Raw genomic sequence first — 24971 nt, forward strand, 5'->3', positions numbered from 1 at the left:
AAGAGAAATGGCTGCACTAGCTCACTGGACTGTTGTGGTTCAGCATGGGGGAAACACATTCTTCTGATTTGCATCTCATTACAGTGCATGCTTAGCAAGTAGGTTACAGAACTGACATGGCTATACATCAAGAGTGTTCACATCAAACGACAAATGCACTGTTTGTTCCCGTATGATGTGCTGTATGCTTCTCAGACGAGTTTAATGGGCCAGTTAATTGGTGTGTTTTTGACCTGCAGATGATCCAGAAGGCTCCTTCGTGCCTCCTGAGTTTCGACAACACAGGCAGCACGTTTGAGGTGAGAAATACTGAATCTTCTTGCAGATTTTAATCTGATCACAGCTGCACACAGTCTGTTGCACGCAGTCACGGGCACCTTGCTGGTGTTTGCTGAGGGAGAGGAGAGAGTTGCTTTTTCTCTTTCCTCACCTAAAAATTCCACACGCAAGCCAGCAATCACTCAGTTACAAGGTCTTGGTTTAACAAGGTCTTTTCACACTTTATGGCAGAACAGGGGGCATTTTCTTAAATAAGTTTTTTCTTTTTATCAAGTTTATTGAACTTGAAGTTTATTTTATCTCAACTACAAGAGGTGTTAACATAGGAGACGACTCAATAATTTTAGATCTTATAACCTGTGATACCTCCAAAAATAAGGTCCCATTTTAAATACACCTGAATTATCCTTTAAACATCACCCATTTGAGTCTTTAGACGGACCAACATGATCTGATTGTTCATCAGTCATGATGCTTAAAGTCCTTTAATGGAGCAGTGTAAGATCGCATATACCTGCAGCTCCCAGGTACGATGAATGTGACTACCTGCTCTGCTCTGTATATGTGTGTGTTGGTCTTTCCTGCAGTGATTCCTCCACTCCTCCTTCTGTAGTATAAGTATGTATTATTCTGATTATTCTGAGTTTAATAAGTTCAGATGAATTATGGATGCTCTTTCAGTATCACTGAGTGGATCTCTGTTCTGCTCTCACTCTCCTCACCATCACATGAATAAATTTACACTAAACTCATGCAGCTGAATTTCAAAATAAACTCTGCATTCTAATTTTGCTGTCTGTCAAAATACCCAAAATTCCTGACAAGAAAAAAAACAAGCCTCCTCTTCTTCACTTCTCCAGTGTTTTTCCCCTCAAGTGTGTTTTTCTCAAGGGAGATTTTTACGCACAGCCAAAGTAGTAGCATAAGCAAAACAGGAGTTACGGCCAGCTGAGTATTTACTCTTCTATTTTGGTGACCCACACTGGGATCCGCCTTGCACATGTGTTAACCAAATAAGTATGGGTACAGTCCACTTCAATTGTTGGGAGAGATCGTTACGTCTCAGATGTGAACTCAAAAGCACCTGTTTCAAATCTGCTGCTGGCAGAGAGGTGACCATAATATCTACTGTCAGTGCTGCAGAACAAAACAAACACTCCATCATAAATATATACAACACATGATAATTACTGCCCAACATGGTGAGAGGATCCTGTATTTTCTTAACCTCTCTCTATAGTCCTTCACTGATTCAGATCACAGTTGCAGCTCCTTCTTGATGATGATAGATGTTTTCTCCTCTTTTATCCTCGGCTGCAGGGCCATGTTTACTCTCTGGGCTCTACGCTCTCTGCCGCACTGAACTTTGTCATCGAGCCAGAGCTGGAGGCTGAGCTGGGAGAAGAAATCCAGAAGCTGCTGGAGCAGATGCAGGAGGAAAAGCCCGAGGACAGGCCTCTCCTGCAGGTATAAAAACCCTGCTGACTGCTCTTTACTGCGAGAATGACTTATAGAAAGCTGCTTAGTTTCACCGCTGTGAGACAGGTGTGTAATAATTAGATTAGAGGTAAAGTGTCTGAAGTAGTGTCATTACAGGTGTTAAACTAGGTTCATTTAAACGCAGATACAAAATTATCGGTATTGCATGATTTATTTGACATTTACTGATAAAAAAATAAGAGTTTAGAAGCTAAATCAGAATCTAAGGGATTAAAAATGAAATAAATGACAACAATAAACTAATATAGGCATAACATAATGCAATGAACAGAGAGAAATTAATTCATGTAGTTTTTAGAGTCATTATGACCCAAATGGATGGATGGTGATTGCAGCGCAGCATGTGTGGTCAGTGTGGATAATGTCCTTAAACAACAAACCATAACACATATTCCATTACGGCACTACATTACCATTCCTTTACTGTCACAGGTCCTTGAGGAGAAGTAATTATGTTTACAGTAATTATGGCTTTGGCATTAATTAAAGTCTATTTTTCTCACATGACTATGAGATGAACTAATTGGCTGTGAATACATGCTGTAGTCAGTCAGTGCTCTTGAGCAGCATCAAGTGGAAATAGTGTGTCAGTGCAAATCACATGCAGTGAAAGCTGATCATGTCAGTGCTTAATAATGATAATGAGAGAATATAAATAAGCATTACATGTCTGTCTTGAATATTACAAACCTGGAAGTTTAATACTCCCACAGGACATCCTGTCTCTGGCTGAGGCTCGGCTGTCTCATACCTCCTCTGCAGCTGTGTGCCGGAAACTGTCTTCTATTGGGCGACGGGTGCTTTCCATTGAATCTGTTTCAACATTTCAAGGTCATTTTGTTATATCTGTTTATACATGGCACTGGTTGGTCTCTGCTGTGGTTTTTTTTTCTGGTTCTAGCTAACTGCCGTCTTTGTATATCCACAGATGGACATGAAGGCTCCTGGGAGGCGAGATGGCAGCATCCGAAACCCAGATGTCTGCTCAGAAGACTGAGCTCAGATGATAATACCAAAGACCTGTGCAGTGACAGTTCTGTCAAGGCAAATGGTCTGTCCAGGCAGCAGGTGTGTGACAGAGTGCAGGAAGAAATATTTGAAGCACACCAGAATGTGAAGCAAACAGCACTAGATGAGCTCGTTAGCTGGGCTTGCCCCACAAGTTCAATTAGCCGACAGCTGCAGATGCATTTCCCATTTTCAAAATCAAGGATGAAGGCGAAGGTGAAGCAAGTGGGTAGAAATAGTGTTTGCCACAATGTGATGGTAGCTTATACATGGATATTTTCAGTATTAAGAAATAAATCAACTTGATCAAAACGAGTAAAATGAGGTAAAAATCAGATGTGGAACAGACATCTGTCAGCTCTAGCTAGCAAACATGACACAGGGACTTTTCAGGGGAAATGACTAGAAGCAGGTTGTGCATGTAGTGGAAAATTACTGTGTGTCCCAAACCATCAACAGGCAGATTGGGTTAAGAGCAAACAAGCCAGCAACTTCTGCCATTATGGCAGGAAAGCAACTCCTCATGTTGACGTCCCCATTACCTCACAGTTTTTCTGGTTTATTTTTCGACTCCATCCCAACAGCACATCGTTCAGAAACCCATCCATATGTACCAGGAATACGCTGGTTATCTATGGCCTCCGAGATCACCAGTAACAATCTAAATTTCTGCTTCAGTTTTGTGTTAATCAAACTCCAGTCTGTTTTACACCCGCTGATATATAATCGAGAGTGTTTCTGCATTCAGCACAGCTGAAACAAGTGACAGAATGTTTTTTGATCTGCAGGTGTGTGGGGGCTGGGATTCCTCTCTCTGGGCAGAGGATATGGACCACAGTGAAGGAGATGGCACAATCTTGGCAGATGAGATGGACTGCAGGTCCCACAACAGCTCCCCAGTGAGGAGGAGAGCCCAGCAGAGGCTGAACAGGGTGAGGGGGGCTCTAAACCGCTCCTGTTCTGTCCCGGACTCCAACAACCCCCCCTGCCTCTCCCCTCCAACACATGGAGATATCAGTATACCAATATCTGACCTCACTGAGATAGGAGCAGATGAACACTTGAGCTGCAAGTCCATGTGGAGTAACAGACTTCAAAGACTCAACCGGGGCAAGTCCTGTGAATCTTACCCACATAGCAGCGCTGAGGATTATGTGAACTCCGTTATGGATGTCCCAGAAAACAAGGATGCTGAAGAGACTTTGTGCAGTGGAGAAACAAAGAGCCAAGAGTGCCATGAATGTGAATCCAATGACTGTGTCCAGAGTTTATCATCTTCCTGTCAGGACCTGGACTCTTCTGGGGACCAGAGCTCATTGAACCATGGCCTCTACATTCCTAATAACCACATGACCAAAAGCATGCTGTGCCTGAATGAAGAATCTCAGGATGAGGTTAGCCAGTGCCAGATGGCTCTCACATCTACACTGTGGCTTTGGCTTCTCTCCGATTTTATCACAGCTATGACTGGTGTTATTATGGAGGCTCTGGCTGTCTGTCAATAAGAGTAGCTCTGAGAGAGAGATTGAAACATGAAATGGTTCTGATAGTGGGGGTGTAAGTCAGTGCAGAAATGGTTGGATTAACTAGATTTGTTTAATATGGTAGCTGTGAGTAGAAGAAGAAGCAGAGTTCAGCCAAATTGTTAGATTGACAAAACAATCCTCAGATGTTTTCCTCAGCATCTCATTACTTTATTTGTCTTCTAATTCTTTCTACTATTCTTTCTGTCACTTTATGCCTTTTTAGAGCAAAAACAAGCTGTTTGCTATGAGACATGATACTGTACATGTGACATTGGTATAGGTGTTAGCTTATTGAACCTTTAGTAATATCTCTGGTTTATGCCTCCTCTGTGGATGAATTTACTGGGTTATGTAGCATTTTCAGAAGGACGTTTTCATTCAGCAGTAATAAGTCAAAGTGATGTGTGATCGCTTCGAGAGGACAAATCATTACTAAAGGTCTGAACGTTCAAAAATAGATTCAGAAAAAGTCAAGAAAGGGATTACTTCAGTTTGAGTTAATTAGGCCAGCTGAAGCTTGTGTCTTTTTAAGTCTGGTTTGTTCTTTATTCTCCATCCAGTGGATCTCTCTGAGAGAGTTACTCAGTCGCTGTGGAAGGAGGCTGACGGTTAATGAGCTGTGGGCTCTGTGTTACACCTGCCTGTCCTCTCTGCAGACCTACATTGACTTTCCAGGTGATTTTACCCACTTCACACATGAAACCAGCACTTAAGACCTCAATATTAACAATATTATATAAGACCACACATTTTTCTTGTTCATTTAAGAACCATCTCTCACAATACTGATGGGAAATTCCAGAGGAGAGAGAGAGGGAAAAGGGAATGCAGAAATTATGCTAATTATACTACATGGCTTGAATTTTGTTACTCATGATTATGCAGCTGATTTCTCTCTTTCCATCAGCCTATTTATGCCTAGACACAGTGTACGTGGGCTGCGAGGGAGAGGTGCTTTTTTTGAAACCTAAAAACATAGGTAGGTTTACTTTTGTCCTGTGCTGTAATCTCTGCTGCTTCTCAATCTTTAGTTGTTTGCTTACAAAACAGATGTTGAAAATACACTCTCTGCTGAAGGATATGAGCAACAGTATCTGGAGGCTTTTGTTGACTTCAATAACTGACTTTCAATATTCTTTGCAGGTCCCTCGAGATGAATTTTATCTTGCTCCTGAATATCAAGAACATGGCATTGTGACTGAGAAGGTCTGTCAATCAGAACTGCTTCATCTTATTTTTAAAATTAAGTTTCACACATCATTTGCTTTGGTTGTAGCTCCTCGCTCCTCTAATCTTTTCTGTCTTGGCTCAGGTTTGTGTGTATGGCGTTGCTGCTATTCTCTGGGCCACAGCCAAGTTCAGTTTATCACCTAATCAAAAACTGGCGATGCCTCGCAAACTGAAGAGACTGCTGCTGGAGATGGCAAAGAGGACGCCCATCGAGAGACCGACCATCATTATGGCTAAAAAAGTATTATTTTAACATTTAACATTTTGTTCTCTTCTTCCCACCAACCTAACATATTTATCTCCAAGTCCCTCTATCTGACGCAGCATGTGTCATATGTTGCCTCCCATTATTCCATTTTCTTCTCACCAGGCACAAAGCCCTGTAATTTGGAATTCTCTACTGCACTGCCTGAAATTGATCCTGTCTGCCATTATAGTGTTTCAGCCGCCATCCCATCATTTTCCTCAGTCCAGGGTTCCCACTGAACTCTCTGACTAAAACACCCCCACCAACATTATATCTGTTTTCAGCTGCCTGTTCTTACTCATAGCCAGTGGGATTGATTTAAATTTGCAAAAAAGAAATGTAATTGTAAAACCAAATTGCATCTCTTCACGATGAGTTTTTAGAAACCAGAACCTGGGCTGTTTTCTTTCTGATGATCCTCAGAGCTTTAGTGCCATCAGCAGGTCAGAGTTTCTCATTTGTGCAGTACTTTGGTTTATGGACAAACACCTGCAAAACTAAAAACATTCCCTGTCGACCTCGTTGCTCTTGTGTTTAGTGCTAATCAGCAAATGTGTATCTAACTAGAGCTAGCACAGCAGTGTGAGCATGGTAATCATTACCTGCTAAACATCAGCATGTTGTCACTGTCAACATCTTAACACGCTGATGTTAGCAACTAGCTCAAAGCACCACATACATCCTCACAGAGCTGCTAGCATGGCTGTAGCTAGCCTTGTTAATTGTGTAAGGAAGGTCCTGTCTATTAATCATTTCCTAAAATTCACACTGAAGACTGCTAACTTTAAGAAAACACATATGTGGACCCCAAGTCATTTTACTTTTCTTCTTATTTCTAGTAATGTGCTGCTTTTATATTCTGTTTTATTCTGACTGTTTATTATTTCATTGTTCTGTCTCTGTCTCGTATGAAAATGAGTAAAGCCAAAGATTTGATTTTGCATATCAACAGGCAAAAAAATCACAACTTCAGCATATCCTTTTTAGAAGAAAACCACTTGTAATTTAAATATAGAGAATCCAATTTGTAAAAGTGCTTTGTTATTTTCTAAACAGAGGACTCTGCTTCAAAAATAGCATCATTTACTTTTATTGTTATGCTGTCAGTCATTTTTTAAAAGTAGCTCTTAGTTTTAGAAATACCAGGTGTTTTATTTCTAATCAAATGATTTAGTTATCTCAGGGCAGAATTAATTCAGACATTATTGGTGTCTGTATGTAAAGTGTTGTGCGTTGTTATCACACTTGTTTTCATGTGCATCTGTTCCAGAGCTGTCGTGACTACTTAGCACGTCAAGGGACAAACGCTGAGACTGTGTGGAACAACATCATCAGCAGAGTTCACCCGGTAAACTCTGCTTTGTTTTTCACCACAGATACATTTACATCCTCTTCATGTCTGTCCTGTTTTGTCTCCGTTGTAATGAACCAGTTCTATTGTCTTTCAGCCAGTCACAGAATTCACCGATGCAGAAGATCTGAGTGCAACTGAAACTCTCCACAGCTCATGTGAAGAGTCTGCACAGAACAACAGTGGTAGGACAGCTTTACTTTAGTATGGATGACCCTCATGCAATATACTTTCCCTTGAAATGCATAATATATTATACACTAAATGTGCCAGATATTAAGAAGACCCCTTGAATTTTGCTATGAAAATGCACTCCTGTAAGTTGGAGGACTTGTTGAGCTGTTCCTAATATTTTCCACATTTTGTGTAATTTAAATGTGCATTGCATGAGACAATATCACTGATATTGTATCTGGCATTGTTGTAACTGTGTGTAGGCTTTGTGCCCATGGCCACTGAGAGCCGACTGGCTCCTGTGCCTGGCCCTGTTCCCCACAGCTATCCAGTCAGCAAGGAACTCCAACTCCCAGAAGCCTTCACCTCCACAGCCACACACTTCACCCCCATCATTCTGACCAATGAAGGGGACTCAGAGGAGGAGAGTCAAATCCTTGGAGCTGCCATTGAAGGGTACGATTTTCCAGGAAATAAGATCTCTTATTTTTTTTGGAAAGCAATTTTCAAAATAAAAGTCATTTCCTGAAATTTAAAGGAAAGGATTTGGGATATTTTGGGGAAACACACTCCTTTGCTACGGTTACCTCTGTCAGTTCTCTCATCTGTATCTTGGGAAGAATACAAACAAGAATATTTCCAGAAATGTAAAACTATTTCTTTAAAAAAAAGAAGAACTTACTCAAAGAAAAAGCACAAAATGCTGCTTTAAAAAGAGAAGAAGAGAGTGTTTATTAGGGATTGTTTATTTTACAGGACTGTGGATGGATTCACAAAAACCAGTGAACACATCGAGGAAAGAGATGCTGATTTCACTTCACACACTGAGTACCCATATCCTGCACACACTGAACCCAGTCTACACACAGAGGAGCTGCCTGCTCATCAGGCAGTCATAACCACAACTTCTACAACTTCCAGTGACGAGATACAGGTCAACTCTTCTTCTGCGCCCCCTGATGTTTCCTGTCTTGAAGTGTCTCTTCCTCCTCCATTATCCACTAACCTCAATAGTTGTGGTGTCTTCAACAATTACCTCTTCCGTCAGGATCCCACTACAGGACATCTGTCTTTAGTGCCTGTGCAGGTCAGGGCTCCAGAGTCCCTCCTTGGGCTGGATATAAATCTCTCTCTGGTCCCACAGCCTTTGCAAGGACTAATCACAGTTCCAGAGAACGCTGAGGGTCCGTTTATTAACTGTCTGAATGTACCTGTGAGACCTGAACCCCAGGTGTATGACCCACCGTCATATTTCAGTGGTGGCTCCATCATTTCTGACAGCCCCCTGGAGCACAGTGGACAAACAAATCCAGGAACACAGCGTGAGAACCGGTCTCCTTCAGAGTCCATCTCCCCCAAAGTCCACCCTGCCTTACAGGAGGTGATCGACCTGCTCAAGGGAGAGTTTTCACTTGATGGGTATTTGGATAATGGACATGAAGACATTGCAATGGGTATGTATCTTTAGATGGCTGTAATATCATTTTATTATGTCTTCATTAGCTTTACAGCAGTCCGTGAATTCTGTGAGTGTTTACCCTCGCTTCACTAGCTCTAAGGAGAGTCAAATAAACATCAAATAAACACATTTTTTTACACAGTTTTTTAATTTGCCTTCAAATAATGTTCTGTGCATCTGCTCGTGTTTGATTTTAACACCTGTTTATGTCCATTGCACATATACTGTAGTATAGCCTGGGAGGTTATTTGGCTCTCCCAGCACACAGGTCTCCTCTCTGATAGCAGACTGAGCTGTTGTGATGCCCCTGGCTGGAGAGAAAAAGATAAAGCTCTATCTTATCTCTGTATCCACTGACGTCAGAATATTCCAGTGGATAGCAGAAGTCAGCTACACAGCTGCAGTGTTACACAGAACAGACACCTCTGTGTCTAAGAGGGTGAAAAATAATGTTCCTTTAACATCAGATTGCACCAGAGTGCAGCCGCGTTTGAATAAAACAAATCAACGACCTGCTCCATCATCTCGTCTCGAGTTGTTCAGACATGTTCATCTGAAAATCTACTTTTTGTCTTTTCCGAGGGGAGTACATCTTCTCTCTGAAGGACCTCCAGTACCACACGTTCGCCAGTGTTGTGAAAGAGCGGTTCAGTGATCTGTACTGGGAAGACGACTTGCTGGGTGTTTTACACTGCCTGGTCAACTACAGCCCATCCTCACTGTGAGTAGGACTGAGTAAGGTTTCTTTGCTCTCCTCAGCATCACTTTGCTCAGGCTGAAATTTCTCCGGCTGTACATCCTGATGAAATGATATATAAATCAGTAACACATACTTCAGTACTGTGTAACTAAGGAGTCAGTCAGTGATTTCTAGCATGAATAAATGTAGCATCAGTCATGAATTCATGTTGCTTACTGTTAAGAAATGATCAAGTCATCTTGATTAGATAGATTTCATTGCTAATTGAATATCTTTTAGCAAGTTGACCTTGGCCTCTGGGAGATTGTGTTGACATTTTAAGGACCTAGATCATTACTCAAATTAACTGAAAATATAATCAGCAGATTAACTGATTGATAATAAGCAGCACAAATCATTTATTGTTGATAAACTGTCTGCGTCTGTCTGGAGAATTATAGAAAGGACACAAGTGGCACCGGATAACTGGCCTGGTTTCAGGCGTGAATCACAACCCACATTTTCAGAGCTTCAAACAAAATGGCAATTCATTGTAATTACTGGACTCCCTGTACTTGATAAAGCCAGTCCAGCGCCAGAGCCCAGACAGTGATGTGTTTCACACTGTGTATTCACATCCACATCAACCACCTGAGCTCAGTGGGATCACACTTTGCTTGTAGAGTGGCAGTTAAATGTTGTGATTTTAATAGTGATAGACTTTTACACAAAACACCATGATAACACCAAATTTTACATCTCAGCTTTAATGACAGTCATTCACAGCACAGCTGAGACTCTAAAAGTTTTTTGATAATCGTGCGTCAGTTTTAAATCCCTTTAAATGAGTGTTTTTCAGAGGAGGTATCACACCGCCACAATTAGCCTACATTAGGAATTAAAAAGATTATCTGTGGTGTCAAAATTATTATCCCTAAACTGGGAAAGGATATCTTGTTAACGACACAACAGTCAGTGAGATTTGCCTGTGTTCAGATTTTTAATTTATTCTTATGTGGCTTGTAAAGAGCAGATTCTCTGAACGTGACCTCTCCTCCTCGGCTCACTCAGCGTACATATGCATGTTCTCACCCATACACAGCATTCAAATAAGCATTAACACAATGTGCACTTCATACATAAACTTCAGCCAGCGTTTTAAATAGTCCCTATGGTAACAGCTGTGCTGAGGAGAGTGTCTGACAACACTGAAGATACATGTAAAGCCTCATCTGCATTGTTACTGATATGCTGACGGGTAGCTGTGGGAAGAGGGAGTGGCTTAAATATATGAATGAATACATGAATGAAGGCAACAAGTTCCATGCTTCACACTCCTCCCTTCATTTATATGTACGCTAGAGATGAGCAGAGGGTCGGGCCTGTCAGATCTCCCAGGAGTCTTTTTATCCAGGCTGTCACACTCAGGGCGATATGTAGGGAGACCCCAGTAATCTGCTGTGGTAGTGAGACATCACAGCTTTGCAGGGAGATAGAGGCTGTGGCTCGGTCACAGGGCCCAGCTGTGGAAGGTTATTTTTTCCACTGTTCCAGTTTGAGTGAGGAGATAGAAGAAGGACCGAAGCTCCTCTTCTCTGACATGGACCAGAGTGGATGGTGTTTTGTCTGGGTGCAGTTACATTTAATGGATCAGTTTGTGTTAATTGCACATGCATTTGATGTCAACTGTTTAGTTTTTTCCATCACTGTGTTTTCTCTGTTTTCTTTACAAACTGTAATTTATATTAAATTATTGGCATTATTTGTTTACTAAGTGCTAATTGTCACTAGCTTTGAACAGTGTGTGTGTTCTCTGCCTCCTAATGTGCCCCATGCAGCGACTCTAACGAGCAGCCTCCATCAAAGGCTGAGAAAAGGGCAGCCCTTACCCCACCCTTGATAGCAACTGTCTGGAGAGAGAAGAGAGAAGTTTGTGTGCACGGCCATCTTGATCTGAATGGAAACATTCACACTTCCAGTCCTGCTGCTGTGGATTCCTGGGAAGAAACTGAGGCCCCGTCCTGTCATGGAGAAAATGAGACGGCGCATGAGGATTTTGAATTAAGATCGGAGCAGAGTCAACACTCTATCAGTCAAGGTAGGACACTGACTTTCATGATCAGTTCTGTCCTTGTGAAGACAAAGATCCAGCTTCAGTTTTGGATCCAGGTCCATGTTTATAAAATGCAGAGATGTGATCATGGTCAGAACAGAAATCTTTAATCTCCTTATTTGAATCTTATTCCACACAAAGCAGCTGAATGCTAAACTAAGCTGTCAGATAATGGAAATATTGTTCTTTTTACAGCAGCAAAAAAGCTGAATATTATTTTCTGAAGTGTAGTAGAGTAGAAGTATGAAGTGGCATGAAATGGAAATAGTCAAACAAAGTAGAAGTACCTTCAGATTTGTAACTAAGTACTTAGTTACATTTAGCCACTGCAGCGCTGAGTACAAGTACAAATTCAAAACTAGTCTCAAATTTGAAAAACAAAATACTATTGAACCCCGACTCCTGTGATGCTTTGATAATATTTCTCTGTATTTGGCTGCTGACTGCAGTCATGAGCTGTGAGTGGCTGTTGGATGCTGTTCTTAAGATTGCAGCACATTCAGAGGAGTCCAAGGCATGCTACCAAGCTGAAGATTTTTTTCCTCTGCAGCTCATTCCTGGCCAGTGACATTTACAAACACACACACTCAACCTTACATCTGCAGTGGCTGTGCTATTAATATGTGCTTGAAATGGGGCCTTGATTACAAACAGGCTCTTACAAGGTACTCGAGATAATACAGATAAAAAAGTTACAGAACAACTTGAGCTTGAACTGCCTTTAAGCTCATCTGTTAAACAGTGGATGCATTGTGCAGCAGTGACAGGGTTAGCAACAAATAGCCACAGTGCCACCCTTGGATTTCTCTCTGTGTTTTCTTCACAAATCCAGTTTGTTTTTTTGCCCTCCATGTGATTCAGTCCCCCTCTCTTTCTCCTCTCTTCCTACTCTCTCTCTTTCTACTGTCCTTGTTTACTGGTCGAGGCGTGAGCACGGACGGTTCAGACGCAGGGGTCATGGAGGGAGGAGATCAGTCAGCGGGGGGCAGCGATGAAAGCCCCTCTGAAGCTGAGTTTCTGTCGGGCAGAGAGGAAGGGCTGCCGGGAGCCCACGACGAGCAGATGAGCCCCGACTGCTCCGAGGACATGGAGGACAGTGACTCCCTGGTGTCAGAGCGACTCGTCTCGCCTGGATCCAGAGCAGAGGGACCGGGCCTCAGCTTCAGCCCGACCTGGGCCTTAGCCTTTTTTGGAGAAGATTGTTTTAGCACAGAAGTGATACAGTATGCAATGAATCTGGGACAGCACACTGGATCACCATGTCTAGATGTGAAAACACAGGTGGGTAAACGTGTGAAGGCTGCTGCCAGTGAGTCATATTTGACCTTAAACAGCTGACTGCATGACGTTTCTGATTTATTTATCAGAATAAACTAACGCAGTGAAATGACTATCACTATGCATGTCTTTTACATGTAATGCATGTTGCAGTGATAGGTTGTGTGTAGAGTTGTGTATATTAATGCAATGTTGATGTTCCAGAGAGACAGAGCAGGTTTTCATTATTGTTTAAAAAATGTAGATTCCTGATTCTTCATGCATTGTATCCATGTATTATGTTCTAACTAGTGCTTGTTGAATGCAGTTTCGCTTCCTAGTTTCATTCAGCCCTTTGAGTTTTATGAACAACTGCAGGAATTATTTTCTTAGCAGTAATGAAGTGGGGCACGGTCAGGCTGTGGGGTAAACAGGACGAGAACATGTGGGGGATTTTAAGATAATTGGCATATAATTCTCTCCAAACTGGATCTGAATATTAATATGTTGAACTTAGCCCTTGGCGGAGGAAGTTATTATCATTTGCAAAAGAATATTAATGAATAGTCTTTGTGTTTGCACACTTTGATGGCACCACTGTTCCTTCAGAGGGTTTGTGTAACAGCTAATAACACACCTTAAGAGCCGTGCTGCTGCGACTTCTCACTCATTTCACTTCAAAAGAGCTGTTGCGTTCTGTTGCCACGGTGAAGAGAGAGGAGAAAAAATAAAAACCTCTGCTCCATACACACTGGAAACACCTGAAGGCTTCTTTCAGTGAAAGGCATGTGGTGTTATTTTAGGGCCTTTGTTTGATTTTGTGTGATTTCCTTTGAACAGGAACTACAGCAGCAGCTGATAATTGAAACAAGGAATCTGAAGAAAACTAGAAATTTCTACCAGAAGCTGATTCAACAAGAGAGAAAAAATAAAGGTTGGGTGCCCATTTCATAACACTGCTGGAGCATGGAAACAGCACGCTTAGCTTCCAGTGTGATCTATAAAACTGTGTCTCTGTCCCAAAGGTTCTGAGAGCAAACTGATGCTGTCCAAACTCAAGTCCCAGCTTGAGGAGCTCAGATCCAAAGTGGTCTTCTTGGACTGTGTGAAGAAATACCTCGAGGTACTGACAAAGTGCTGCAATTCCCTCCACTGCTGCTTCTCATGCATTTCCTAACAATCCTAACCTTTGATGTGATTTCATGTGTTTCTGCAGATTCTGAGTGTGGACCAGTGGGGTTTGGAGGTTTCATTAGTACCCTCTTTGGCTGTCTGTGGACCTGGCTCCTTGGACCTCCAATCCTCTGAGGATCCTTCTGTTCTGAACTTTGGCTCCAGCAAAGGGAAGAGCACTCTGCAGGCTGGGTCTCCTCTGGGCCTCATGGCTTACCTCTACACCAGGTATTATTGATGAGGGTTTAAATTAGAAATGTGTAAGCCACTGCTTTTGTCTAGTTGAGTCATGAGGTTGTGTGACTTGTGATAATGTTTCAAAGTGTTGGACAGCCCCGTGTGATCTGAGCTCTGCTCAATGATTTACTCGTCTGCTGCCTCTGATATGTCCAACAAAGGGAGTCCACAAAGAGCCAGGTCAGAAAACTCCCAGGAACAAGAAACTGAAGAAGCTTCATGTTACTGTTTTTACAATAAACATGGTTTTTACTGAGACACTGTTTTTAACCAAGGCTCATATCTACAATGTTTGATTGATTGCTATGGAACTTTGTCCACACTAACAAACTAACAGCATTCATCAGCCTCAGCTTTGTATTCAGTGCTCATTTGCAAACGTTAGCATGCTTACATGTTAAACTGAGATGGTGAGCATGATAGACATTATACCTCAGCATGTGAAGCATTGTTATTGTGAGTATGTTAGCATGCTGACAAGCACATGTTGATAAACTATAAAGGATAAAGCTGTCAGGGTTAATCTATATTTTTCTTGCTGTCAGAAAATCCCACGAAAAGACAAAAACCAACAATGTGTTAGTTTGTGTCTCAGTATTAGTGACATTAGAAATTTATTTCCCTCATTCTAATCTGATCTGTAAACAATGACACTCTCACTGCTGCTCTGAACTTTGGCATTACAGCGTTTGCTTTGTATCTGTTGCTATGAGAGACGGAGTCAGCGTTTAGAAAAACAAAGTCACAATCCATGAATTTTTGATCCACTTTTAGTTTCCACTGCCTCAAGCTGAAGCAGCTTGGTGTTGGTATGACTTGTTTTCAGTTTGTGTCCTCTAAGGGTGGCTTATCTAACAGCTTAGTCAAACTACAGAATAACTTACAGTTAGAACTAAACACAGGCAAGAGGATAAGAGAGAGAGGCTCTGTGTAGTTTGAAATGGAAATGAAATAATCAGAGTTGCCTTCAGTTATTACCGTGCCCTCACAACATCTTAGCAAGTGATTTACAGACTTTTTTGTCCTGGATTTTGCCTCTCAGGCAACATACACACTGCCTTCCTGGGTTGGTGATATATATATGGTTTGTGAGGAAGACTGCAGGCTGAAAACAGTCACTTAACTCCTCTCTTTTTCAGCCAAAAAAGATATTTTTATTTACAGATAAAAGTCGATCAGATGTCATAGTTTAAAGGATCATTGTTAAGAATATGTATCTGAAAGTATCAGATGTATAACTTATTTGTTTCCAGATGACATTTACTCATATAAATGAAGAAAATAACATTTATATTTCTTGTGTGTCTGAAGACCCTCTGACCTCAGTGTGTGCCCTCTAACCCTCTGAAACTGAAACGTAGGGGACTCTCATGAATTCCCATTTGTCTGCCAGCTCACATGAGACCCATCAGCACTAACAGTGCTGTGACGCGGGAGAACTTTGATATGACGCCACTGCTCCCTCTCACTGAAAAGAGGCTTTTAAGGAGATTCAGTGTACCTGGTGATGATGCCTCCTGGAAACACTCTGTTGTTTTTTGTAATGTTCTGGTAATGGTCTCATGTGTTTAAATTCCTTGATTGTCGGTGGTAGTTTTAATGATATTTTTCTCTGAGCATCTGAACTTATTCCATGTCATTCTGTTCATTTTCATCATAGAAATGCTGCAGTGGAGGGTTACATCCAGCAGTTCCTCTACACCTATCGTTTCTTCTGCAGCCCTGAGCAGTTACTGCACTTCATTATGGATAAATTCATCAGTGCTGTAAGGTACAGTATATGACTACAGAAAGTGCATGAGAATCTCCAGTCCAGCTTCTCCTCTAAGCTCTAAAACACAATGCTTTAAAGCACACAGTATGAATCACTGTTATTTTCCATTCCAGAGAAGGTCCAGACATGTCAGCAGACACTGAGAAGATCTTCCATCGCAGTTTGGACCTGCTGCAGTTCTGGATAACAGACTTTAAACAGGTGGACTTCACACCAAAGTCCAGCCTTTTGGACACGTTAGAAAACTTCCTCAACACCGAGGTACGCAAGCTCCTACCTACTGTAATAACACTGCTTTTATTATAATAGTAGGGCTGTATAGTGAACGTCCTGAAGGTGTTGTAATCATGCAACACACAACCTGCCTTGGTATTTTTAATGGGTGTAAGATCAGGCCCTGTGTGTTGAACAGTCATAAACAACTCAACTCAAGTCACTTGACATAACAAGAACTATCAATGTAAATGTGTGTTTTAAATGTAGTTTAAGCTCTTTAAAGGTGATGGATTGAACACATCAGCTTACATGTTTGCTCTTTATCAGTTGTCTATCTCCTGTCTCTGGTTGATTTCATTTTTCCACAGGTGATTCCTGTGGACAGCCGGGGGGAGGCTCTTCTTGCTGCTCTCCACAGCCCTCCTACTACAACATGGAGTCAGGGAAGAGGAAGCCTGATCAGCCTAGAGGAGGAAGATGAGTCTGTGTGCTTGCATTCATCCACAGAGGATCTTGGAAGAAAAGTCAGTTTAATATGACAACTACTTATGCTAAAAAAATACTCCTTAGATTTTAGCACATCACTTTCTGCATGTGTTTGTGCATGTTTTAGGTCTTAATTAATTCTACTGAATCTACTTTCTCCGTGCTGTTGACAAGAAATACATAAAGAGCATTTTACCAGCAGTCTGTCAGTCGGTGTGTTTACATTATTCCCAACACGTTTCCCCAGATTTCCAAGTGTCTTTCTGAACTTTTCAGTGGAGGATCTCAAGAGTGGTGGAGCCCTCTGCATCCCTGCCTAAAGAGAAGGCCTTCTCCATCGCTGCAGCTTTGCCTATGCCTTGCTACAGCTCCCTGGTGGACGACCTCTCCAACGTCTGTCTGCACGGTGAGGAGCGACGCCCGTTCAGCCAGAACGAATACAGCGCGCAGCACATAGCCCAGCAGCTGACCCTCCTGCAGCAGGTATACACATCCTCCACACAGTCACTCCACCAATAACTACACACCAGCCAGTGTTGTTGTCTCGTTCAACCACTAGAGGGAGACATGTCTCTGTGAATACACACCAAGTCTCTGACTTGAACTTTTGTCCTGCAGGAAATGTTCCAGGGATGTCATCCAGTTCATTTCCTCAACTCCAGAGTCCAGGGAGTCAGGGGCAAAGTCTCTGTCCCAAACAAGTGAGTAAATGTTTTAGCTTTAAACAGTGGGTTACATCTTTGTACTTTGTCTCACTGTGTCATACATAATATACAGACATCTACAGCATCTACAAGATGTATACAGTGTAATATCTGTTGGAGGTCAGCCAGTAGCAGCCTCTGGGCCAAATGTAGCCTTCCAACTAAATATTCACACCTGATGGAAACTCAGGGTTTTCCTTTTCTAGCTTCCATCAAATGTTTTTCATGGATCTACTGTAGATAACAATGTATGCTCATGTAAACCTGAACCCCACATGAAGAGAGGTACACACTGTGCCTTGTAATAAGGACTAATAAGACACAAATAGTGTGCTAATGACATTTTTTTCTAAAGCAGTGTTTCAGTTTTGTTAACTTCATTTCATCAGGATAATCCCTTCTCTCACCCCTCACGCCACCAGAAATGAAGCAGGTCTATTAACAAGTATTAACAGAAGCTGTTGATTTCCCTGCATCTCTGTTCTCCCTCCTTTAGGAACGTGTCCCAGCACATCCCACCAGCAGAGGGCAGTAGTCTGCTTGAATCTGAGGGAACGCCGTCAGATGGCCACCTCCAGCGGCTGCTCACATATGCTGACAGTGTCACTAACTGGATCTCCTCTGAAGTAGTCATCTGTGACTCCGCCAAGGTGAGAGGAGACATAAATCAAGAAGGTAACAGGGTCAGCTGGAGGGAAAAAAAGGCGGCCATTACTGTCACAGCCTGGGCTTTGATTTCTCATCGGACATGGATTCTCATGTCAGTCACAGACTTTCCTGTGTGTGCTCTCTGGTCTTCTCTGGTCTCACGGTTCAGTGGATTATAGACAGTTAGGAACAGGACCATATGGGATGGAAAGAGTTATTTATCAAACAGCTTCATAATCTATTCTTTACAGCAACATTACAAAAGGCTGAAAAACTGAAGAATTATTGTGGATGTTTCTTTGTCCTTCAGCTGCTTCCTCACACTTTGATATAGACTCAGTCTATAAAATGTTCAGCTCATTTAGGACGAATGTGCATCCACTCAGATGTGTGTTATTTACTTCATAGATTCTTTTTCTCATTTTTCCACTGGACCCTTCATTATGCAGTCTGCTGTAGCCCATGTCAGTGTAAAGAGCTATTAGGTTTTTGCATTTTGCTTTGTTTAGCACTTTTCCTCTGTTTATTTTTCAGTGCAAACTCTCCTGTTTTTTGCAGACACAGGTTGCTTTGCTGACCAAGTATCTGTGGATAGGAAAACACTGCTATGAGTCGAGGAACTTTGCCACAGCCATGCAGGTCCTCGGAGGTCTGGAGAATGTGATTGTCAGGCAATTACCAGTAAGGCTGCATCACATAAATTACTCCCCACGCAGATTCAGAGTTAGTGTAATAAGTCAGATGCCCTCGAGCTAAATGTTTTCTTCAGCTGTGATAGAACTTGGTTAGTTTTTAATTAGTTTCACAAATGAGGAATTAGCATTAATGCATTCAAATAGGATGTAGAGAGTGAGGAGAAATGTGGCCCACGAAAAGGATTAATTAAAAAAATCACAATTAAAAGACAGCAGTGTTGTGACAATAAAAGAAATTAACATATTTTAATGTAAAAGCAGGTTATATTCATTGACTCTGGTGTTGCATTGAAGCCACAGTATAATTCATCTTCATTTTGGAGCTGCTAAATAAAACCTCCTCGTCTCTTGCCAACAGGCTTGGAAACATCTGTCTTCCAAGGTGTGTGAGATCCTGGAGGAGCTCCGAGCTGTGCAGGTGTGTGTGCGTAGGTGTGTTTGAGCAAGCACACACGTATGGTGTTTGTAACTGAAAGCTAGGCTGGTCACATATTGTGAAACTGGGCTGCAGGGCAAACAAATCAATAGAAAAACAGCTCCAAGCAACCTGCCTGTGTGCTGAGAGCTTACAGCTGGCTCTGCTTCTCAAAGTTTCCCTCAGAAGAACCTGATGCATCAAACAACACACATCGCTCTCTTTCTAACTTTCCTCTTTAGCTGTAATAAAAACTAATTGCATGCTCTCTTGGCTTTGAAACAGTAAGAGGTTAAAACTGCTCCTACATGCTTCTCACTGCGTCAAGATTAATTTGGATTAATTCTCTCTTCCAGTTAGAAGTCATTTATTCACTGTGCGGATACACTGCTCTCCTCTCAGGTGTTTCTGAAGAGTGACGACCTGTGTCTGATGGGAGGAGAGAACTCGAGGAGGAGGCCCACCCTGCCGTCTGTGCACATCCTGGCCATGCACGTCCAGCAGCTGGAGATCGGAGCCTTCACACTCACTACTGGAGCCTTCAAGTGGACCAAGCTCAGGTGAGGTCTTTTAGGTCTGTAATAAGCTGAGGAGGCCAGAGTTTTTATCTCTTCCATTCTGCTTTTGTCTCCTAATCTCTGGCTGCTGGAAGTGAAAGAATATCTCAGCTGAACAGAGAGTGAATAGATGCCCAGTCCCCTCCTCTGTCATTACAGCCATGATTGTACTGCATGCTGGAATTGCACTCATTATGTTAGAGCTGTGATGTTAGTGAGAGATGCACGCAGCCTGCTACCTGTCCTTGTAGTGACACAAAATATGAACAGTCAGTGTCATTAACTGAAAATTAGCTCTCTCCCCACATCCTGAGTATCCATCTATGACAAAGTCGGCCAACTCGCTATGAGGACGCATTTTCCTGTGTCCTTCTCCTTCACTCCAATATGGCTGACCAGATGCTGAGGTCACAACAAGTGGCGGTTGGATGGTAATGGCACAGCTGCTGAATTTGGGTTGTTGGTAGGGGTGCCAGTGTTGCACCAGATGGCGCCCGTGGGATGGGGTTTGATTGGAAAAGAGGTTTTGGGCCAGATGCTGAGAGGAGACTGGGTGCAGCCAGATGCTGGGGTCAGGAGATCTAGCAGGGAAAGGCAGAGACACAGCTGTTTACTGTGGACCCTGGGTTATCCCCGCTCTCTCCAAATCAGGTCACAGACAGAGCTGATGATGATGCTAAGAGAGAGAACAGGTAGAATATGCACCTGGATACATATTCTCCTCGTGTCTCCACTCTGTGTCCTGTTCTGTTTCCTCATCCTCTCATCCATGCTTTCCTGTTTGGTCCTAGGAGCATAGCAAAGGTTGTGAGTCAGGTGCACGCCTTCCAGGAGGCAGTATACTCCTACAGCCCTGACCGGGAGCTACAGGCGTACCTTCAGCGTCGCATCACCCGGCTCGCCACCTCCGACATACACCTCTTGGCCTCCGACAACGATGCCAACTTCCAGCAGTCCAGCGAGCGACAAACACGGAGGATCCAGGACACGCTGAGGAGAGTAAAGGCCACCTTCCAGTGAGCCCTCCCCCAGTCACATTTCAGAGCCCTGAGTGAGTCACCGCCAACAGGTCAACACCCCATGTCCAAGCCCAGGCTGAGGCTCCATGCTCCAGGCGAGACCCTCTGATGCCTCTGTTGTTCTGGCAGCAGAGCTTTGTAGACTGGAAAAGCTTTTCTGCCGTTGTATGTCCACTGTTTGTCAAACAGCCCTTAACTTCAGTCAGTAATATCATTTTAGACTCCCAGGCAACCTTTATAACTCACACCCTTTAGATCACACAGGTTCTGCTGCTGGTCTCTGTGGGTTTTGATATTAGCGTTTCTCTTCTGCAAAGACAAAAGTCATGGATGATTCTTGCAATTTGCTTCCTCAGCTCATAAACTGACATTTTCTCTCATTATTTGTGAACTGACCCTTTAATTTAGCTGTTAAGGACTCCATATGATCATATGTGGACTGAACATGGCAGCAGAGCTAAATGTGTGTCCAACATCAAGGCTGGGTTACCCACAGGGCCTGAGAAGCCCAGCATAAGTGGTAATGTGTTTAAAGTGTTTAAGAATATGTACATCAGCTGACATGATGAGGGCCTTAAGGTGGAATTCTCCTTTTTAAGCTGAGTCTATCGACCAGTCCGTCCAGACTGAATGAAATTTTAATTTTTCCGTTTCTCCCTGCACCGTGTCAGACTGTGATGAATGTTCAGCTCGCTCAACCAAGACAGAATTTTCAGGTAAACTGTCCATTTCAAATTCACCATTTTTGGTGATTTGTAAATTCTCTTCTGCTGCTCCATTACTGTGTAATTGGTCGCAGCTCAATGAACTAACAGCAGAAACAGCGCAGAGGTTTAAAAAAAGTTTCTGTGGTGGAAATAAAGCTATGAAGAGGCGAGACACAGTCATCATTTAAATGTGGGGATATCGGTGCAGGAGGACATTCATAATGTTGCACTCTGTTGTACAACAAATGACTAAAAGATGTTCAAGCCCTGGCTCCTTTCAGATATCAGAAGGGTGTGAAGGGAGGGAGTTTCCAAAGCTGCTCCAACCATCAGCCAGTTCTGATGGCGTTTACCTTGTTACCTAAACTTGTGGCCGGTCTGACTGGTCTAAGATCAAGATCTTATTTTAAGACCCTCGTCATTTCAGCTGATACAGTGGTATCATGGGGTGGGGGGGTGGGGGGTCCCGGCAGGTTAATCCAGCCTCGTTAAACATTCTAACAAAATATATTTGATGTTGCTGAATTGTGTTTGACTTGTAGGAAACAGACAAAATAATGCAGAACAGTTTACTGATCATATGTTTTAGCCAATCTGTTTGTTTACCAATTAGTTTATCAAATGAGATTTATATGACTAGACTGGTACATTAATATCTAATATTAATTCCATTTAAACAGCACAACGTGAAGTAATTTCATTTATTATCAATAAAGTGTTGTGAAGGGTAAAATCTAGACAAGCTTACTGTCATGACAATACCTTACCATTACAGAGAAAATGACAGAACATAATGAGATGTCAGTGTGCAAAATGTTATTTGAGGAATGATGTTCAGTCTGTGTCTATTTTTCTATTTTCCTGCCCGCTCTCTCTCTCCCATGGTTTTCTGCCCTGAGACACACCGTGGAGATGGAATGTGACATGCTATGAAGATTTGCTTAATTTAGCCAAATAAATGAGATTTTATAAGCTCTCTCTTGCCAAAGTGTGTTATTGTCAGACAATATCTGTGACAGAATGGCTGCATGGCAGGTTACAGCCCTGTTACATCTGTCAGGGAATGTGGGATGTGGTGGGAGAGCTCAAGCTTGGGCCTCTCTCCTCCTGTAGGGATTTACAGAGAATGGAAACTACCTCCTTTTGAATATCACTGAAGGATTTGCAGTGTATGTGTAAAAATACTAATCACAACTAAAATTAACATATTTTCTATTTCTTTTATTTAAGTGGTAATCCTTCCCTTTGTACAGTTAAATATTATTACAGCAACTATATATGTTATGTGGGCTGTCAATGTGCACATTCTTTTTCTTTTCAGTTTTCCTCTATATATTTTTTGTTGTAGTCGTTGTGTAGTGCAAAGGTTTTAAAAATAAAATTCACAACAGTAAAATCTAAGCTGCTTAGTGCGGGTGCACAACCGGCCGACGTTCCTGGTGTGTCGTCATTGTCGCTGTTTTTGTCCAACACACTGAGGCTGAACGCTTGAACACACAGGTAAGCCTGAACACACAGGTAAGCCTGAACACACAGGTAAGCCGGTAAGACGTTTTTAATCCCTCTGTGGCCGTTTTGCCAGTCCCTTTTTTGGGATATACTGCAGGTGAAGACTCTTTGGGCCTGTGGCAGTAAGTTAGAAGTATTACTGATTAGTTTACAGTTCAGTACATTATAGCTCTGTGTTTAAATAAAGGCTTTAAGCTATATTGGAAACTAGATTTTACCTCTGTGGCCCTCCACAAGTTTTCATCTTCAAGAATTTAAGCTTTGAAAGTGAAAATTTAAAATTTGGACTGAAACACTTACAAATGAGATGAGATTTGAATGTCTGAAACAATTCCTTGTCATGAATTGAGTTTCTTCTGAATCACAGTGTAGTGAAAGTGTAAAGTGGCTGAAAAAGGAAATACTCACATAAAAGTAGAGCTTGAGAAAATTGTATTTAACACTCAGGAGACAGTGTGATGTGTGTGTCCTGTGAAACCCCTGTAAATGTTTATGCTCATGTTCTACGCTCTCTAAGCTCTGGTGCTGAGCTATATTTTTATTAGTTAATTAGTTTCTCAACTGTTGTACTTGTGTTTTCCAGGTCTTTCCTTGTTGAGCTGCTGCAGCCTGGAGGGAAACACCAGCTCTCACCTCACACACCAAACAGGTCTGTGTCCTCAACATTATCCAGTCTGAAACACCTCTAATTTCAAGGAAAACTTCAAATGTCTTCTTGTGTCCAATCAACACTCAAAAAAAAAAAAAAAAAAAAAAAAAAAAATTGATAAACTACAATGAGCAAAGGTTTAGCATTTTAGTTAAAAATGTAAATATTTTCCAATTAATTTTCTTTCTTGCTGATATTGTTTAGTATCAGTCAAAGCAAAATTGAAAAAATATCTTCATTCAACACTTTATTATCTGGAACTCAAGACTGAGTTTTGGTTATTTATTGATACAAGAGCAGAACTGTTGTTGTCAGTCAGCATCACTGGATCACTGATCCAATTAAATTATTAACTGAAATAAAAGAAAACTAATACTAAAACTAAACTTAATTCATAAACTACGACAAAATAACAGGCATTAACTGGATTTGTTAATTAACAAAGAGTGTGTTGGTTCCCTTACACCTCCTGGAAATTGAAATAATAGACCAAGAATGAATAAAGACTGAACTTATAAGCTTTTAAACTTGCTGCTGTAATGTTTGTTATCAAGTTCAAATTTATTCAGTTGAATTCCAGATTACTTCAGTGAGTAGCTGTTAAAAAAAAGACGAACATTTTTAAGTATAAGTTGATTTCAGTTTTAACATGGATGTGATTTTTTTTTGCCATAAATGACAGAAAACTGTTGATGAGCCAAAACAAACACTGGAGCTATAAATAACTGATATTTTTTTTGTATGTTTCTCTTGTATTTCCATATGTCATTACTTGGTCCATGAGTGCAGAGAGTCCTCAAAAGGTAAACCAGTTCTCTGGGAGCAAGAGAAACATCCAGGTAATTTTCTAACAACATCTCATAAACTGACACAGAGATTAACTTACTGTATACCTCTAAATTTAGAATTTGTCAAAATTAATAAAGTACATAATTATTATCATAGTGTATAGTATAGTGAGGCACCAAAAACCATCAAAAACTGTCAAAAAATGTCAGTATAGTTTGTCATCAAAAACTGTCAAAAAAATTTCATAGTATAATGATGTCATGATGTCATAATGGTGACAAAATGTGATAATATAGTAAGGGGTCAAAAACCATCAAAAAAAATTATATTATAGTAAGGGGTCAAAAGTGGTCAAAAAATGTCATAGTACAGTAAGGGGTCAAAAATGGTCAAAAAAATGTCATAGTATAGTAAGGAGTCAAAAATCACCAAAAAATGTCATAGTATAGTAAGGGGTAAAAAACCATCAAAAAAATGTATAATATAGTAAGGGGTCAAAAACCATCAAAAAATGTCATAGTATAGTAAAGGGGTCAAAAATGGTCAAAAAATGTCATAGTATAGTAAGGG

The 24971-nt window shown here is 41.5% G+C and overlaps 1 protein-coding gene across 1 annotated transcript in view; it reads left to right on the forward strand.

The window, feature by feature from the left end:
* The window catches only part of LOC108890400 (kinase non-catalytic C-lobe domain-containing protein 1), a 30209-nt gene extending 7781 nt beyond the window's left edge, over positions 1-22428 (forward strand). Inside the window, 30 exon segments of the mRNA XM_051076784.1 lie at positions 240-271; positions 273-299; positions 1600-1746; positions 2493-2610; positions 2708-2847; positions 3576-4181; positions 4874-4988; positions 5221-5292; positions 5467-5519; positions 5626-5784; positions 7061-7138; positions 7239-7326; positions 7579-7771; positions 8072-8769; positions 9357-9495; positions 11292-11551; positions 12492-12847; positions 13664-13757; positions 13849-13946; positions 14040-14224; positions 15894-16004; positions 16121-16268; positions 16592-16747; positions 16986-17192; positions 17328-17410; positions 17910-18063; positions 18620-18742; positions 19115-19174; positions 19574-19731; positions 20520-22428. Of these exon segments, the coding sequence (XP_050932741.1) occupies positions 240-271; positions 273-299; positions 1600-1746; positions 2493-2610; positions 2708-2847; positions 3576-4181; positions 4874-4988; positions 5221-5292; positions 5467-5519; positions 5626-5784; positions 7061-7138; positions 7239-7326; positions 7579-7771; positions 8072-8769; positions 9357-9495; positions 11292-11551; positions 12492-12847; positions 13664-13757; positions 13849-13946; positions 14040-14224; positions 15894-16004; positions 16121-16268; positions 16592-16747; positions 16986-17192; positions 17328-17410; positions 17910-18063; positions 18620-18742; positions 19115-19174; positions 19574-19731; positions 20520-20748 (5087 nt within the window). The 3' untranslated portion in view covers positions 20749-22428.
* Positions 22429-24971: the final 2543 nt, after the last annotated feature.

Source organism: Lates calcarifer, linkage group LG16_LG22 (genome assembly GCF_001640805.2).
Source record: "Lates calcarifer isolate ASB-BC8 linkage group LG16_LG22, TLL_Latcal_v3, whole genome shotgun sequence".
NCBI classification, from domain to species: domain Eukaryota; kingdom Metazoa; phylum Chordata; class Actinopteri; family Centropomidae; genus Lates; species Lates calcarifer.